This window comes from Melanostigma gelatinosum, assembly GCF_949748355.1.
Source record: "Melanostigma gelatinosum genome assembly, chromosome: 3".
In the NCBI taxonomy this organism is placed as follows: domain Eukaryota; kingdom Metazoa; phylum Chordata; class Actinopteri; order Perciformes; family Zoarcidae; genus Melanostigma; species Melanostigma gelatinosum.
Genome location: NC_136636.1, coordinates 6725953 through 6742991, shown reverse-complemented (window position 1 = coordinate 6742991; position 17039 = coordinate 6725953). Strand labels below are relative to the sequence as shown.

The window sequence follows — 17039 nt, the reverse complement described above, 5'->3', positions numbered from 1 at the left end:
CATTCACCACCAAACCAACAGATACACAACGCTGTTACTGCGCTCCTTGTTTTGGCCGTCTTATGATAAAAAAAGTAGAATTTATGTATATTTAAAAAAAATGTATGGGGTCATAGTATGTTAAAGTTATAGTCGAGGCAATGTTTTGTACGTGTCGTCGTCTACACTGCACACAAACTAGTTTCATTTATATATTCCTATCCAAGAGATTTCAATATTGTAATTGAATGTCGTGTGTGTTTCCTTTTGTGGATTTAGCATTTTTTTCATTGTCTATTGTGAGTGTGAATTTTGAAAATGTTGTAAGCTCTCATAAGAATAACAAATGACAGTACTAATAATTACGGTGTATCAGAAGCGTGAAAGGAAACTGTGCTATTTGAGGTAGCCGAAATATTTCACTGTGTGGACATTTTCTTTTGTGGGAGAGTAATTCTATCAGCAGATGAGACACAATTTTAAAAAGTCACAATAGTTTTATTGATCAAATTAAAAACATAGTGGATGAAAAACAATTTGCATAATCATATATTATCTTAAAAAGAAAAGCAAATGAGGAAAACATCTGTCCAGCAGAATCAGCTTCATCAAAAATAACAGAAATGCCATTTAAACGTAATTTTTCTTTGTATGTCGTCTATTTTAAGGAAGCGTGGACACAAAATATAATTTGAGCGACAAAAACTAAGCAAAGCAAAATCACTAAAATAAAGATCGATGAGTAACTAATGCAGAAGGATTAAAGTTGTATATTAATAAAAAGGAAATATTCTCTGATTTCAAGTATGTCCTTTCAGACAAAATACAGATACGCCTGTATAGAAAAAAAAACATCTCATGCATGTCCTGCATGCATGCCTTATTGTAATTTTGTGTCATAACTTGTTGCCTAGTTGTAATCTATTACAATGATTTGAGCGATATCCTTTTGTCCAACATCAATTACAACTTGGTGAATCCATGGGCTTGTTTGTTTAAAAAGCAAAGCGAGCTGTCAACATAATGCCTCCCCCATGGAAAAGTATCAGTTCTGCAGGAAATTTAACAAAGTCACATTAAATACTCAGGTGAGGAGGGGTTGTCACTGGTAGACCCAGTTTCGTGGTAACAGTTTGCACCGGACAGTTTATCACATTTATTTTTGTATGCATCCCTCTCCCGCATCAGTCTGTTCAGTTCATGTTTCAGCTGCTCAACCTGTGACACCAGGCTGGTCTTTTCGTGCTCCAAAACGTGCTTCTGCTGGACGCGCTTGTAACGGCAGGACTGTGCGTAACCTCGGTTTTTCAGGGTTCGGCGCTTCTGCTTCAGACGCATCACTTCGTCCTTGCCGAGGCCTCTGAGGTGCCGATTGAGCTCCCTGACGGTCATCGACACCAGCTGGTCATCTGAGAAGTGGTCGTCGGCGTTGGACAGCCGGTCGTGGCGGCTGTGGTGCGCACCGAGGACCTGCTTGTCCTCCGGCGACTCATCAGACTCGCAATCCATGTCATCTTTGATATAAGGGTCTTGGCAGTGACTGCTGTGGATCCCTTGCATGTCGGGGTGACCCGGGAGTCCCGCGTAGTGCTGGACAGGCTCGTTGAGTTGGCCGTACCCTTCGTAGTCGGCTTGGAAATGTGGCTGCTGGTGGCCGTGGGGCACAGATGGATGTCCCTGCTGCGCCGTGGCGCCGATTAGGGCCTCCATTGCGTCCTCGGGTGTCAGACCAAAAGCTTGAGGGTACATTTGCTGAGGGTAACCCCCGTTGTTGGGTATCCAGAACTGGTTGCCCCCGGGGTTATTTCTCTGCTCGTTTGGATTGAGGTTTGGTGATGAGGGTACCGAGTTACAAGGTGTGCTGCCGGGGGTGGAGGAAACGGAGTCCGGTCTCTGGAGCTGGCTGCATGGCCCGACGAAGGAGCGGTCGATCCCCTGCATTGCCTCTTTCTTAACGCCAAACTTCATCAAGTCGAAGTCGCTGACGAAATCCATGGGGTTTTTCTGCAGTCCCAAATGCGAATCGCTCATATTAACTGGAAAGCTGGTCTCTTCAGAGAGCTCCGAATGTCCAAAGCTATTTCATACAGTCAGCGAAATCGCGCTTACTTTCGAAAAATGGCAGTAATCCCAAACTTTGCTTTCAGTTCAGAAGGGGGAGAGAGAAAAAAAAAAACATGCGTGCGTAAAAAGCCTCCCACCGTATCAAACTCTGTGCGAGCTGGAAATTCTGCACCGCGCAGCTTGTTTGGCTTCAGTCGCCACACAATAAGTCCACCGATGACGCCAGCGGACCGGACGCACCTCTCTGCCTGCTCAGGAGAAGCGCACTTTCTTCATAAAGCTGCATTGGCATGATGTCACGCCTTCCAGGCTACACCTCCGCGCTGCTCTCCAATAAAAACCCGCTGAGCAGGCTGATTTGCATAAGAGCTGCTGCGAGCCTGTCCCTCCCCCCAACGGGCTGTTCGTGATGATCATTTGACCAAAACCTATAAATGTCTGCACAGCGGAACACCATCTTCTGCAATATGTTTTTTTTAACTGTTTGACTTGTCCTCCATTTTACATTGAGGCCTATTTATCCCACATGTTTGTTGAGATTTATCACAGTGTGTACAAGACCCGGTGCGTTTATTGTTTTTCAAGCCAATACACTAAAACATATGGGGGTCACTCTGCCTACTTCAAATTTGTACTAATATAATTTTCTTTCAGCCATAATTTGGTTTGAATGTATGACTGAATTTGTGGTGATTTATACAAGTTGTTGCAAATGCCTCATTTCACCTAAACAACAAGAAGGCTGTTCAGTTGACACTATTGTGGTCGCTGTGCTCTTTAGTTAGTTCACAGGAAAACACTGACATCTGGTGGCCACGTGCATACACCACATAGTCCAATCTCTAAATGCACTCCTATGAAGTCTGAACCGTCACAGACTTCCATGAGAGGAACAACTGTCCTTATGTTTTCTGTGTGAATTAACAAATTGAGTGTTTGTTCATGCAACGGATACGAGTCAAACATTTCATGTTGTTCGATTCAGTTCAGACGAAAACATTTTGGAAACAATCGTCATATCACAAGGCTTTCCATCTCCTTCCATGCTTTCTTAAATTGTGTACACGTTTGTTTGTTTTTTGATGATTTGATTTGTTTTGGGGACATTTCCGGTCGCTATTGCTCTTGTTTTGAAAGTTACAGAGCAGAGTTCTGGATTCTTTTCATAGGGTTGTGCATTTATGGAATGTGTGCACAGAGAGCTCAAAACATCTGTGGCAGAGCCTTTAAACATGTGTTGATTTTCCAAAAGGTTGGCCCTGAGCCCCGGCAGCCAGAGAAGGGCAACACATCCCACCATAAATCATGAACAGCTCGGCAACATCTCTGGCACAACAAAAAAAACGGGTATGTTCCAGGATGTGCCGTCTGTTTCGGGGACGTCACCCCTAGCGGTGTCCTGAGGTGCCACATCTGCACATGGTGTGAAAAGGGTCAAGCGACGTTCCTGCCCTGACATGACCGTCACACGCAGTGCTTACTCCAAAGATAGTGAAAGCTTTACTGACAAGATAGAGGACTCAAGCCAAAACCAACAGAAAGTGCTGTCCAAGAACGCAGAGGTATTGTTTCAGTCAGCTTTAGTTGCTGGGAATAAAGGAAAAGAGGAGACAGTGTGACTGAGCAAGGATGGCTCAGGGACATTATGCTAAAGATAGGACGCTAACAGCTTAAGAGCACATCGCCAGCAGACACTGGGGTCACATTTCGCCGCAAAGCCACACGCAGGAAAGCAGTCACACCTCCTGAAAACATTTGACTTCTACACAGAAATATGATCAATGAAAGCCACCGTTGCAACAACAGATCTTAGAAACAAGGCTTCACTTTATTTGCACCTGAGAACTGAGAGCATTACGTGGCGATGGATATTAATTTGATATTAATTCTGTGTGCACACCCACCTACAAACTCAACCTCATCATCAATTAAGGCTGCCATTTCTCTTACAAAGTATAGCCAGGATTTGTATGCTGCCTGAGAGGCTGGAAGCACAGAAGCGCTCACAGGTCAAGACTTAAGAGGACAAGCACCGTCACGAGCATATTTAAAAATTTGACATTCAATTTCATCCAATGCGGACACATAACGGCGCGTCTTCTAGGAAACTCTAACATCCGTCGACGCCCCGGATAACCCAGACTTTAATCTATTTTGTGTTGCAAAAGCACAGCCTGCATCACAGCGTCCATTAACCGACAGTAGCGGGACGATTAGCACCATGAAGACAATTAGCAAAGGGTTATCATGAGGATAACAACAGCCGTTCACTTGTTTCTCTCAAAACGCAATAAATAAATGTGATAGCTTCAGCCTTAAGAATAAATAAGGATAAGAGAACACAAATGTCAACACTGGACAGTTTTTGTACCGCGTCTTTGTCTCCCTTTCTTTCTGTATACACAACATCTTTCCCACATGGCAAACAGGGTTCTGGGTGTTTCAATGGCTATTTTGTAAATACAAAAGGCCATAACTAAGAGTTGGCTTCACCTAACCCTCCAGTCCACATGTAGCAAACATGGAGCGAACGGGTAGCATCAGGAGAAAAGCCATAGCCAGACAACATAAAGGAGAAGTCATGATTGCTGGAGAACAACTCAGGTATGAAGAGAGATGGGGGGGGGGGGGGGGGGATATATGACTTGTCTATGTTCAGGCTTGAAGGAGATTGAAGGTTTAAGGTTAAACATGTGGCTGATTTGAACTTTCAAGGTTGAGACTACACAATGGGAAACTGATCAAGGACCGGCGCTACCACCTGCGCACGTTTCCTAACTGCTTCGTGGCACAGGAACTGATAGACTGGCTAGTGAGCCACAAGGAAGCTCCAGATCGAGCAACAGCCGTCTGCCTCATGCAACACCTCATGGATCATGACATCCTTCACCACGGTAAGAAGGACGCAGCAACACAAGTTTCAGCAAGGGGATAAATGTTGTTGTAGCTTCATTTAGAGACGCGCCAACTTCAAAACTTAGTAGAAACTGTATGTTGCCTTCTCTTAGTCTGCGATAAGAGGCCAATGTTGAAGGATGCCAAACTGCTGTACCGTTTCCGCAAGGACGATGGCACGTTTCCCTTCAACACAGAGGTGAAAATCTTCATGCGAGGACAATGGCTCTATGAACAGTAAGGGCTGCTGTTTATCATGTGCTGGTATTCTCTCATTTGACCGCGAACTGTACTGTCAACCCTAGTCGTTGCAAGACGGTAGTCTCCTATCAAATAAAGCAAACTTTTGTCTTTTGAAATGCTGCGACCAGCACTTTTTAAAAGTAATTTGCGTGTTGGTGACACATCTGATCCGTGTTTTTTCGTGTCCGTTTCTTCAGTCTCATCGGGGACAAGAACTCCATTCTGCAGCTGAGAGAGGAGCACGGCGTTGCATATCAGCGCTCCTTTCCGGGCTGCCAGTTGATAGACTGGCTCCTTCAGAACGGGGAGGCAGAGAGCCGGCGCCGGGGACAGGAGCTGTGCCACGCATTGCAGGAGCATGGCATCATTCAGCACGGTGAGGGGAGCCCTCATTGGCCCCTTTCTGATGTGTGGCGCACCGGGTCTGAGCGGACTGTCAGTGGCTGCTGTCAGTGGGTGGCCAGCTGGGACTTTTTGCAATCTAAAGCGAATACACTCATCAACTCTTTGTGAAAAATCCCATTCATTGTAAAACGTGCTGTGTTGTTTTGTGCTCTCTCTTACCCCCCACCACCATTACTAGTGGCAAAGAAGCATGATTTCGATGACAGTGGACTGCTCTATCAGTTCTGCATCAATTATCGCCGCAGACGCCGCCTATCTGAACTGTTGAATGAAAGCGAACAAGACGACAGCGAAGATGTGGCAGCGTCCACACAAGAGGACAACCATGCCGATAGCCTGTTTGTTCTGCACAAAAGCCCGCCTCAGGACGGCAACAGTGCCTTCCAGTCTGGTAAAAGGAAAAATTCTGCCCTTTTTTTGCACTTTATACACTTTGTTGTGAATATCAACTATCGCATTATAAACGTTACTACTAATCTAATTACAGTGAGGTTAAGTAAAGAGCTGAAACAGGTTACCAGTGGGCATCGAGGCAGCTTGAACTCCCCTCAGCGTCACTCTTCTGGACCTTTGGTCCAGCTGCCTTCGACTTCAGTGAGATGCAATCCTGAATCAGGCAAGTGTGTCATTAACAATCAATCACGTGACAAATATTCCAAAAAATGTCTTTAAAGAGAAAAGCATTAGACGTATTGAGGTCCGAAACTGGAAAATGGTGACTGTTTGAAATGTTTTAACACTTTTACAGTGCTAAGAAGACATTTTACATGTGAGGAGTTATTTGCACCGGGGGCACCTTTAATCAAGAGAGTGTTGACGGTGAGTTACTTTAACGACATAATCATGGATAGTGAAAATATTTAAAGCATCGCTCGGAACATTAATCCAGCATAACTTGAACAAGAGTCCTCCAAAGTAAGGGACACAACTAAAACATTCCTTTCAAAACGGAAACTTACTTGGGGCGAGCTTTTGCCTACATGTTTGGTGATGTCAACACAAAACCATTGTCATGGATTAACCATGTAAAACAAAGCATTTACATATTTCAGCTCCTTTACATTAGAAACAAGGCTAAACACATTAATGGGGACATACTCATTACATGTGGACTAATGAAGTTGTATTCAAAATTATTCCATTTAAATTCTACAGATTGTGTAATTGATCTCACCCTCGTGTCATCACAGGTGATAGGAGATGACCTGGGCTGGGGCTTTGTTGTCAGAGGCATGGCTCCCTGTTACGTGCAGGCCGTTGACCCGGGAAGCCCTTCAGCAGCTGCAGGAGTTAAGGTCAAATATATGTAAAGACACATGGCACTGAAAATGGAAATATACATCATATTTTACTCTGTGACAAAAATAAGACCCATGTACCTCACATCATCTTCTTTAGGTGCGGCAGTTTGTGTGCCAGGTGAACGGAAAGTGTGTTCTCTTCCTCGACTACAGGACAGTCACCAGGCTGGTGATGACAGGGCCTCGCACGGTTGTTCTGGAAGTTATGGAACCGCTGGAATGACAACAACAGTTTTCAAGTCTAGCTCTTGTTTTGGACACAACTACATTTGCTCAAACTGAAATAAAAAATTATGTAGTGTATTTCTTTTTCAATTATAGCTTAGACTGTATATTGCCTAGCATGGGCAGAGGTCATGTGCTCATTTCTGTGGGGAAAAACACATACAAATGAATCAATGAACGTGGTTATCTTCGTTGCTGCAAGAGTAGGCAAACTACATGTACTGTTTTAAAGAACATTAATTCCTGAGTGATACATGTTCGCTTTTTTTATGAGTGGAAATATCATAAAACATAGTAATAATGTGACCACAATGAATACTAACTTTTGGCCAGTCAGCCCCTACCCAGCTCCCTGCTACGACTTCCGTCTTTTTGTCGTCGCCATTTTGGATTGAGAGTTGGCTCACTTGAAATAGGTAACGGTAGCTAGCAGCCTGGCCCTGACCACCAGTGTGAGTACAATAATAATTAGGGTACATTTAGTGGTACCGGCAGCCATCAGTTTTGTGGAGTCTTTCACGAGCTGTGCACCACTCTGCCCTGCCTTTCATCCCTCCAGCTAGCTAGCAGCTAATACAGCAAAGCCGATGCCAGAGCTAACTAGCTAGCATAGTTAGCTATAGCTGTGGAGCTTGATCATCAGCACCGGCTCTGAGGAGAGCGAACATCACCATCTATCTGCAGCCGGCCAACGTCTTTGTTAGCAATTTATGTAGTGAGGAAACCGGTGCGAAGCTAGTCCGCAAGACGTATCGCAAGGTGAGTAAAACGCATCGACTGATTCCGTCTGTTAAAAATGAAGAAATTAACAACCATAAACCAGCTATGCAGCGCTAACTTTAGTGCTAGCTAAGTAATGTTACGTGATCAAGCATACATGAGCGGGCGACACAGCTAATTTGGCTAACACACTAACGCTAGCCCTACAAAGCTAACAACATGTGCTGTGGAACTCCAGTTAACGTTACATAGCTAACATGCATACATGTGACGGACATACTAGAAGCAAGAAAGGTCTCCGATCTGCTCTGTTTCATTGTGTCTGCAGTAATTGAAGCTAACTGAAGCATGCCCACTGAACTAGTGCTGGGCCCCTGGAGAAACTGAAGTATTTGAACATAGAAAGTCACCCAGTCATAAGTTAAAATCCGTTGACAGTGATTTAATGGAAGGAGACGAGCGTTGAAAGGGCGTGTCGCCTGTTTTGTGAAGTCTCTTTTTAAAGTTGGTAAGTATTAATTAAGATATCGTGTTACGTTTTAAAACATACTTGATCATTTGCTGGCTATGATTTGGCTTAAAAATTACCCTGAACAATACCTCTAACTAATAATCAGTTTCTTTGTTTTGCCAGGAGAGATGTATCAGCTTCCAGTGAAGAACCTGACAAGAATTAGGAGAGCTAGGAAACAAGTGAAGAGAGCTCTCGGAGACATCGGCTTGGAGTACTGCAAGGAGGCAGCAGAGGTGAGTTTGTTTTAGTGAAACATGGCTAATTATGTAGCTTACAGATGATTTTTATTCGTGTTTCAAAAGATAGTTGTCAGTGCGTATTTAAAAAATCGTGTCAATCTTAATTGTGTATTTAGAAAATGTTTTATCTCTTATGTAAAAGCAATTAAGACCAACTGAAATCCATGCTGAGTCAGCAACATTTGTTCAAAGCCAGCGTGGTTAATATTAGAAAGTATTGAATGCAGTCACCCGTGCCTGGTTTTATGTAAACTTAAGCATTGTTTGGTATAACAATAATGTCTTTATCTTTTCAAATCCTTCCACAGGAGTTGAAAGAGTTTTGTCCTGATGAGCAGTATGTGAAGGCTAGTCTTTGCCTTGATATCTGTGCATGGGATCCATCTTACTCCAAAACCCAGGTGAATCTTACTTTTGTGTCCAATGGCTTTTCACATGCACAAATCACTGTATTTATCTTAATGCCATTGTCTTCCCCCCCCCCCCAATGTCTTTTAGGAATACAGGTCAAAGCCATTTTGCTGCACAGAGTGCCCCTTTGCTTCCAAATACTACTCAGGCTACAAGAATCACTTCCGCAATGTACACAGGAAAATCTTTGAGAGTAAAATTCTGCTCAACTGTCCATACTGCACGTTCACTGCAAGCAAGAGAATTTTGGAGACTCATGTTAAAATATTCCACATACCCAGTTCAGCGCGGCAGAATTATGGAAACTCGCAGGCAGCTGCACCGGGAAAGAAGGACAGACCGTTTCTCGATAGGGTCAAACAGGGAGAGGGTGTGGAGAAAGCAATGTACTTTTGCAAAAAATGCACGTTCCGGGACAGTCTCTACAACGTTGTGAGAAGGCACATCTACAGGGAACATTTTCGGCATATCGTCTCACCGTATTTTGCTATTATTCCTGAATCATCCGTCAAAAATGGGGCTAATCAGGTCAATGGCAACAACATCCTCTGCAAGCGCTGCCAGTTTTCCACTCGCAGCTATGAGGCTCTAGTGCAGCATGTCGTAGAGTACCACGAGCGCATTGGTGCTCAAGTAACCACCATGATCGGACATGCTAACATTATTGTCTCCAGGCCTCAATCCTCTGTAGTCGCTTCTCAGAAGGCTCCTCTGGTCTTAAGGGGCCAAAAACTTAGAACTCACCCAACACAACCAGTTATTGGCTATTTAAAGCCAGTGGCCCCCGTTGTTAAGAACCTGTCCTCCACAGCCAGTCAGATGCGCGGCACAGTTCCTAGCCACAGCTCAGTGGCTGAAAGTAATGCTGCCGGTGTAAACACGGCACAGACACAGAAGTGGAAGATATGTACAGTTTGCAATGAGCTTTTTCCTGAAAACCTCTACAATGCTCATTTTGAGAGTGCACACAAGGCAAAGAGAGTCTGGGCACTGGCCAAGTACATAATGAAAATCCACAACTTCACCAGCAAGTGTTTGCTTTGCAACCGATATCTGCCCAGCGACACGCTGCTTAACCACATGCTAATCCACGGGCTCACCTGTCCACAGTGCCACTCTGCTTTCCACAATGTCGAGAAAATCATCGAGCACGTTGCTCAGGCTCATCCTGATGACTTTGTTGGACCCCCTGGTGCGTCACCTCTAACCTTCGATCTCACCCTTAAACAAGATAAGTCTAGCAACGTACAGCTTGTTGTGCTCACGTTCAACATGAAAGAATCAGTCAATGGTAAAGATCAGTCTGGCCCCGCTCAGAATAATATTCCATCTCAGGTCAAACTCACCGCTCCCAGACTCATTGAAAAGAAAGGTTCAATGAGTTTCTCCACACTGCCGTACAAGAGTGAGGTTGGGAAGACTCTGTGTCCGCTGTGTTTCACCATCCTCAAAGGTCCCATCTCGGACGCTTTGGCCATGCACCTGAGGGAGCGGCACCAAGTGCTCCAAACGATGCATCCCGTTGAAAAAAAGATGACATACAAGTGCATTCATTGCCTAGGAGTGTACACAAGTAACATGGTAGCCTCCACAATCACGCTGCATCTTGTGCAGTGCAGGGCGGTTGGTAGGAACCAGGCAGGCCAAGGCTTCAAGCCCGCCTTGACTCTCAACTCATCGGGGGCCGGCTTCCTCAAGAGGCAGCTGCCGATGCAGGCCATGTCCAACCCCAAGAAGATGAAACTGAGCAAGGATTCAAGGATTTCCTCCACAACTGTTGGGAATCAGTCCGAATCTGATGGCCTCGCTCTGGATCCTAGAAGCTATGAGCACAAGACTTATGAGGCCAGGAAAGATTTCCTGACTTCCTACTTCAACCGACGACCATACCTCTCTCCTCAAGAAGAGGAGAAGCTCTCTGCCAGTCTGTGGCTCTGGAAATCTGACATTGCTAGTCACTTTGCAACCAAACGAAAGATGTGCGAGAGACTATGTGAGACCAAGAAGCTGTCCGTGCTGCTCGGCTTTGACATGCATGCTCTGAAGAAAGTTAAGCATGACTTGATCTTTGTGGAGAGCAAGCCCGGTGACACCTCAACAGGGAGATCTGGAGGCCTCAAGTCTGGCACTCCAAGCACAGACCAAAACAAGCAGTGTGAGACACTAAACTGTACCTTAAAGCTCAGTACATGCGCAGAGACAATTTCCATCGACTCAGACAGTGAACCAGAAACGGAGGACAGACCCACTGAGAATGGAGATGTTGACACAAACCAAGACGAGAATGTAAAATCTGAGGAGGCAGCAGACCTGAATGAAGAGACGGAACCTTTGGACACGGCCGACTCCTCTACAGAGAAGGAGAGCTCTTTGCAAGATGGGAACGCAGATGCTTTGATCACTTCCTGTTAGTGTCCCTGCTTAGCAGTATGCCTTGGTTGAGAGAAGGTGGATACATTAAGATTAAGAAGAAGAAAAACCAGTTCAAATCACAAATATTCGGTCAAATGGCATGGGTGACAAAAACGCTTCAATTCTAGATGTTGACCTTGTTTTGACCTTGTTACCAGTTGTGGATAGAACGAAGAAAAGGTTACGTTATCGTGCATAAATATGGCATATGTAAGTGACATTGTATATATTTTAGCCTTTCTTCGTTAGTTTCTTCATACATTCTATTATTCACTTTTAATTGTCACAAGATTTCTGAAATCATTATGCCTACTTCCATGTGGTTTTTTTTTCCTCTTGACAAAGAACTGTATCAAATTGTCATTTCACATTTAGAACATGTAGGATATGCTAACTGCTTATATACATGTTTTAATAAATATGTTTGTTTAATAAAAACATTTGATTTTTTTCCCCTACTCCAATGACTCGATCTGTGACAATGCTCATTTGTTTAAGGTGTTTAATAAAAATTAACTAACGGGCATTTAAAAAAAACTATGCACAGAACATAGTGGAGAATTAAAAGTTAAAGAGATGCAAACTAAGTTCTTAAAGAAGTTTTTCATGTAGTTGTTGATGCCTAATCTCAAAATGAAAGTAATGGAAACATCTTAAATCTCACTTATTTATTTATTCTATACCCTAACTTTATAGGGTGTGGTCAGCGGGAGAGGAAATTATAGCAAAATATTTGGACTTTTGTTAAAGTATATTTATTAAATAATTTTGTATTCACTACTTTAAACATTTAACGTTAAGTAATACATTTAAAAAAACGTGCAAATGCCCAAAATACACTTTTATTTACAAGTACAACATTGCACATGTTTTACAGTTAATTTAAAACTAAATATTAAAATATTTCTAGCTTTTCCAATCTGTTTCAGTATTAAATTGAAACTACGACGCAGGTTTGGACTCTGTCCATGTGAAATGTATCCAGAGCAAACGTACACGTTTTTCCAATGAATTCGGCTTTCAAGGGGCCCCTTAACTTCCGGTCTGTCGCTGCGTTGATTGGTGCAGTGGCTCCGAGGAGGCGGGGCTTAAGCCTGGTACAGTAGCGGAATTGGCCAACAGCCAGCGTGCATCACAGTCACAGGCCACACAGAGTCTGCAGCTGCAAAGATGTCCATATTGTGTCTGCATTCACAACTACAGCTTTTAGTAACTCCATAGCTGCACTCTGAAAGGGAAAACAACATTTTAGTAGTTGTAAGTATAACTGTTGGCGACGATAACCTCATATACGTCCCATGTTTTTCAGCTTGTAGTCGGTTTTTGATGCGTTTTCCTATGGACTGTTTATAAACAGCTAGTTAGCGCATGAAGCTAAAACTGGTAGTATCTAAGCTACGTGACTTGTAGCTGTCAGCGGTGACAGGTCAGGGTCTAACGTTAGACGCACTTCATATACATTGTAATCATTTAACGCTACAATGCTGAACTTGTAAGGCTGCTATTTAGCTAATGTGTGTTAGCCAGCACTTATTTCACAATGTTTTTAAGGCAGTATTAGATTTAAGGTTGCCCTTTTTCTTGCCATTACAGCTGTCCATTAGTTTTCAGTTATGTCTGTACTGTAGTAGTACAAATCTATCAGCAGATGGCTGAAACGTGCAGTGAACGTTTCAGTATCATTGCGTGCTGATGCTGTGGAGATATTTCATATAAATTAAACAGTATTGCCCAGTAATGATCATTTGACAGACTTGATGTCTGTGATGGGTTACACTACTCAAGCAAGTTTTGGGAGTTTCACGGACATCAATGAATTGAAACTGGATGCTAACACATACAAATTGAAGTAAGTTTCTTTTCTCATTCCTGTATGCTTCCAGGCTGCTTTTGCTTGCTGCAACATAAGGAGGAGAAGCTCCAATGTGGCAGCTGACAGACTGAGAGGAATGGCAGGAGGAAACATGGGGTGGTGTTAGACTGGTGTAGGAGGTTTCACTTTGTGGAAATAATGTCGAACATTAACAGAGAGCTGGTGGAGTTCTTTATAAGCTACAAGCTGTCTCAGAAGAACCACCCGGCCTCTGTGCTGAGGCCAGAGAATGCTGGTGGAAGGACGGAGGGAGACAAGGCCAATTCGGCTTCCAATAACGGCTCGCTGGTCAACAGCAGCAATGGGGCCGGCCAGCCGGGGATGTCGTCGCCCCCATGTGGTGACACGGAGGCTGTAAAGGCGGCTCTACAGGACTCTGCAAATGAGTTTGAACTGCTCTTCTCGCAAGCGTTCAGTGACCTCTCCTCGCAGCTCGACATCACCCCTGACACGGCCTACCACAGCTTCAAGAGCGTGATGGACGAGGTGTTCAAGGACGGCGTCAACTGGGGCCGTGTCGTGGGCCTGTTTGCCTTCGGCGGTGTGCTGTGTGTGGAGTGCGTTGAGAAGGATATGAGCGAGCTGGTTTCCCGCATCGCAGACTGGATGACCATGTACCTGGACGAGCACATCAGTGCATGGATCCAGAGCCAGGGAGGATGGGTGAGTCGGAAGGGGATGAGCTCAACATGCAGCTTCATTTAAGGCACTGGTACTGTGTCTAGGGACCCGATAGAGATCGGTAACCCCACGAGTTCTACACCGCGTCACACAATTTAAAAGACAAACCAACACGACTATAGAATACTCACTGCCTGGAGGCCTTTTAAGGTGGCTCTGAAAGGTTGTAGCTTGATTTTCATGGAGGACAGCAGCTGCAGTCAGCTTGTCTTATTTCCAAGACTCAGAGTAATGGCCTCAAACTACTCCTGCTGCATTGTGCACCTTTCTGCTGTTGATCCGTATACTCATGCTTTTAAAAGGCACTGAAGAGTTGATATTAATTAGTCCAACATCGGATTTTCAAAAACACATTGAACATTTACTTTTTTTGTGAACATTTTTAGTTTTTAGTTGTCGATATAGCAATGCCTTTTGATTACGAACCAAAAAATGTGTATCAGAAAAACTATTAAAAAAAGAATCAAAAAATATATAAATACATATGTGCACACTGTAATACCTTAAAGTAATCTATTTACAAAGACAAACATGTATTTGTGCAAAATGAGTATCTGATATATTGCAGTTTGCATGTCACCACTTTCATATTTGGAAAAAAAAGTATTCCTTTCATGTGGATGTGAACATTGTCCAATAACAAAACGTCTCCCTCTCTCTTCTTCTCCTTGTCTGAATACATTTTGTTGATTCCAGGACTGCTTTGCTGAGATTTTTGGGCGAAACGGCGCTGCAGAGGCGAGGAGATCTCAGGAGAGTCTGAGAAGATGGCTGCTAGTTGGAGTGGCGCTGCTAATGGGAGTGCTAGTCGGGATGGTCATCGCCAAGAAACAGTGAAGGTGCCGCGTCTCCTTCACCGCCGCACACCCTGTGTAATGCTACGCCAACAAAAGTAAAACTAAATCGTTGATGTTTACAAAAAGCCCAGCCTGCTTGTGCACTGACAGAATGTGGGTTGGCTAAAGCAGTTGGTGGGAGCATCCATAATTATGTAGCTTGGTGAGTTTCTTACACTCCTCACCCCGCTTTGTCATGTGTCTTTTTTCTTCTTTTTTTTTGGACACACAGCAGATTTTTCAGTTGTTAAAGGGTGTTACTCTCCTGACTGGAAGTGCTTTCAATGAACCTGATAAGCTAAGAGACAGTGGACCAATCCAAGGACCAATTTGTATTACTTACGAACTGACTGACAGAATATAAGTTATACTTCCTTTTCACTGTGTAATGCTCAGCTCCTTTTGTTGGCTGTACTGGAGTTTTAGGCATGCTTCAAAAAATAAATATATTTATGTTTTTCTTGTGTCTTTTTTGTTTGTTTGTTTTATAGATTCAGCCAGTGTCAACATGCACAAACATCTACAGTGTATTGTCGAGCTAAACCCTAAGTCCAACAAACGTATATCCCCATAGGACTCCCATAGCTCTGTTCCTGTTAAAAAGTCTTATTTATTACATAATTTAACGCAGTAGCCAAAGATTCTAGACCTCTGAATCGCTGCTTACTTCTCTTGATTGATTCTGCGATTCAAGTGAAACAAAAACCCCAAAAAATTATAAGAATGTGAGCCCAAAATTGTGTCTTTTTTTCAGGTCCAAAGGATTCAGGTTTATATGTCATAAAAATAATTTCAAGAGCAGATGCAATGTCTTGAATCCTCTGAGGGATGTAATGCATTGTTGAGATTGTATGAAAAGAGTAATGCCTTCAAACTGACTCCAAACCAGAAATTAAACACTAATGAATGAATACATTGAAAATATATCGAGTACAGCAAAACATCTTGTTTTTATCAAAAATACCCCAAATATTAACATGAAAGGATACATCAAAATATATTACATGAGGGAATGCACGAAACGCGTCTTCAACCAGATAAACTCAACTCATATTCTTTCATTTAAACAAACATGTATGTCGAGACAAAAGAAGCTTTTCCCAAAATATGTCCACATTTACAGACTCAGTTTTATATCATATCCTCCTGGTGTCATATGGAGCCTCCCTCAATTCATATTCGTCTCTGTGCCACCATAATGTGCACCAGCCATTTACGTGACCATATGAGCTGCACGCACGCATAAATGTGTGTTATCTCTTAACTGCAGTGTGTAGAGTTTTACATCCTGTCAGTTGGAGAAAAACTGGAGCTGCGGTGTTGTCTTCTCACCTCTAGGGGGTGCACGTGTACCGCATGCTTCAAACGGAGCGTGTCGGACATCAGGCTGTGGTACTTCCATTTAGCTCCAATTTATTTCTGGCTGTAGATAAAACCGTGTAGTGTTGACACGTGTTCTGTTAGTCAGAAAAGCATCCGTCTCCTCCTTCAGGAAAGCTGTTGTTTGAAATCACACACAATGAAAACATGAATTTGACCGAGGATGGTTATAATCTCTTATTTCACAGTGTCAAAGTAAAGAAGTGTAGTAAAAGACATAGTGTCATCCCAGAGTGTCAAAGATAAAAAAAAAAAACTCATCAAAACTCTTGCTCCCCTGTTATCACAACAGTTTCTAATATACAACTAAGGCCGTTGTACAGCTCTGCAGGATGAAGCAGGCTGAATGGGAAAAGAGACAAACACTGAAGGAGCAAAAGAGAGAGAACCAACAGATGGCCGTGTGAGTGAACTTCAGCAGGCCTGTGGTTGCTAATCTATCCCCGTCATTTGTTGCCATTTCCCTCAGAGCAGAGCTGGCGGCCACAGCTCTAGATAAACAGCAGACGGAGTCAGTCAATGTAATGACTTTTCTTTTTTTAGGACTTTATTACACGTCTTGTGATTGTTTTACTAATTCTGATCATTCTTGAGGAGGGAAACAATGTGGATTTTGAAGGTTTCTCTGCTTTAACGTGATTTAGGGTAAATGTTGTAAACTGAAACCCCCTTGTCTCACCCTGTTACCTCACATGCAGGGCATCAATCGGTTCAATTCCCATCATCAAGGTCCTGCAGGGGGAATCAGGGGAGTTCATAACAGCAATGGTTGACTGCAAATGGAATTAAGAACCAAGAAGAAAATATCACCTATTTTGATAGTTTTGTTCTGCTCAGGTGTTTGATAAGCGACTTGGCAAA

At 43.4% G+C, this 17039-nt stretch overlaps 4 protein-coding genes across 6 annotated transcripts; 3 read left to right on the top strand and 1 right to left on the bottom strand.

Annotated features, from left to right (window-relative positions):
- Window positions 1-463: 463 nt before the first annotated feature.
- mafbb (v-maf avian musculoaponeurotic fibrosarcoma oncogene homolog Bb) lies at window positions 464-2280 on the bottom strand. Its single transcript, XM_079266406.1, has one exon. The coding sequence runs from the start codon at window positions 2008-2010 to the stop codon at window positions 1051-1053; it is 960 nt and encodes a 319-aa protein (XP_079122532.1). The 5' UTR covers window positions 2011-2280; the 3' UTR covers window positions 464-1050.
- Window positions 2281-4564: 2284 nt separating this feature from the next.
- LOC306797694 (DEP domain-containing mTOR-interacting protein) lies at window positions 4565-7110 on the top strand (the record flags this gene model as incomplete). Its single annotated transcript, XM_079297081.1, has 9 exons — window positions 4565-4647; window positions 4759-4937; window positions 5052-5175; window positions 5379-5557; window positions 5765-5977; window positions 6074-6208; window positions 6335-6405; window positions 6777-6881; window positions 6985-7110. 9 exons carry the CDS (start codon window positions 4565-4567, stop codon window positions 7108-7110), a joined length of 1215 nt encoding a protein of 404 aa, XP_079153207.1.
- Window positions 7111-7532: 422 nt separating this feature from the next.
- Window positions 7533-11866, top strand: adnpa (activity-dependent neuroprotector homeobox a). 2 transcript variants are annotated; one of them, XM_079297079.1, is made up of 4 exons: window positions 7533-7871; window positions 8467-8579; window positions 8894-8986; window positions 9084-11866. In XM_079297079.1, the coding sequence occupies exons 2-4, from the start codon at window positions 8472-8474 to the stop codon at window positions 11406-11408; spliced, it is 2526 nt and encodes an 841-aa protein (XP_079153205.1). In that variant the 5' UTR covers window positions 7533-7871; window positions 8467-8471; the 3' UTR covers window positions 11409-11866. The 2 variants fall into 2 exon arrangements, with proteins under 2 accessions (XP_079153205.1, XP_079153206.1); XM_079297080.1 differs by lacking the exon at window positions 7533-7871 and adding an exon at window positions 8316-8340.
- A 677-nt stretch (window positions 11867-12543) lies between these two features.
- On the top strand, window positions 12544-15244 carry LOC306797750 (bcl-2-like protein 1). Of its 2 annotated transcripts, XM_079297152.1 has the most exons (3): window positions 12544-12665; window positions 13292-13944; window positions 14659-15244. In XM_079297152.1, exons 2-3 carry the CDS (start codon window positions 13420-13422, stop codon window positions 14797-14799), a joined length of 666 nt encoding a protein of 221 aa, XP_079153278.1. In that variant the 5' UTR covers window positions 12544-12665; window positions 13292-13419; the 3' UTR covers window positions 14800-15244. The 2 variants fall into 2 exon arrangements, with proteins under 2 accessions (XP_079153278.1, XP_079153279.1); XM_079297153.1 differs by lacking the exon at window positions 12544-12665 and having other exon boundaries at window positions 13179-13944.
- Window positions 15245-17039: the final 1795 nt, after the last annotated feature.

Bases quoted from the DNA above. Each gene is read 5' to 3' on its own strand.
- mafbb (XM_079266406.1), bottom strand. From the start codon at position 2,010: ATGAGCGATTCGCATTTGGGACTGCAGAAAAACCCCATGGATTTCGTC.
- adnpa (XM_079297079.1), top strand. From the start codon at position 8,472: ATGTATCAGCTTCCAGTGAAGAACCTGACAAGAATTAGGAGAGCTAGG. The intron at 8,580-8,893 runs GTGAGTTTGTTT...ATCCTTCCACAG, and splicing joins ACTGCAAGGAGGCAGCAGAG to GAGTTGAAAGAGTTTTGTCC. The intron at 8,987-9,083 runs GTGAATCTTACT...AATGTCTTTTAG, and splicing joins CATCTTACTCCAAAACCCAG to GAATACAGGTCAAAGCCATT.
- LOC306797750 (XM_079297152.1), top strand. From the start codon at position 13,420: ATGTCGAACATTAACAGAGAGCTGGTGGAGTTCTTTATAAGCTACAAG. The intron at 13,945-14,658 runs GTGAGTCGGAAG...TGTTGATTCCAG, and splicing joins TCCAGAGCCAGGGAGGATGG to GACTGCTTTGCTGAGATTTT.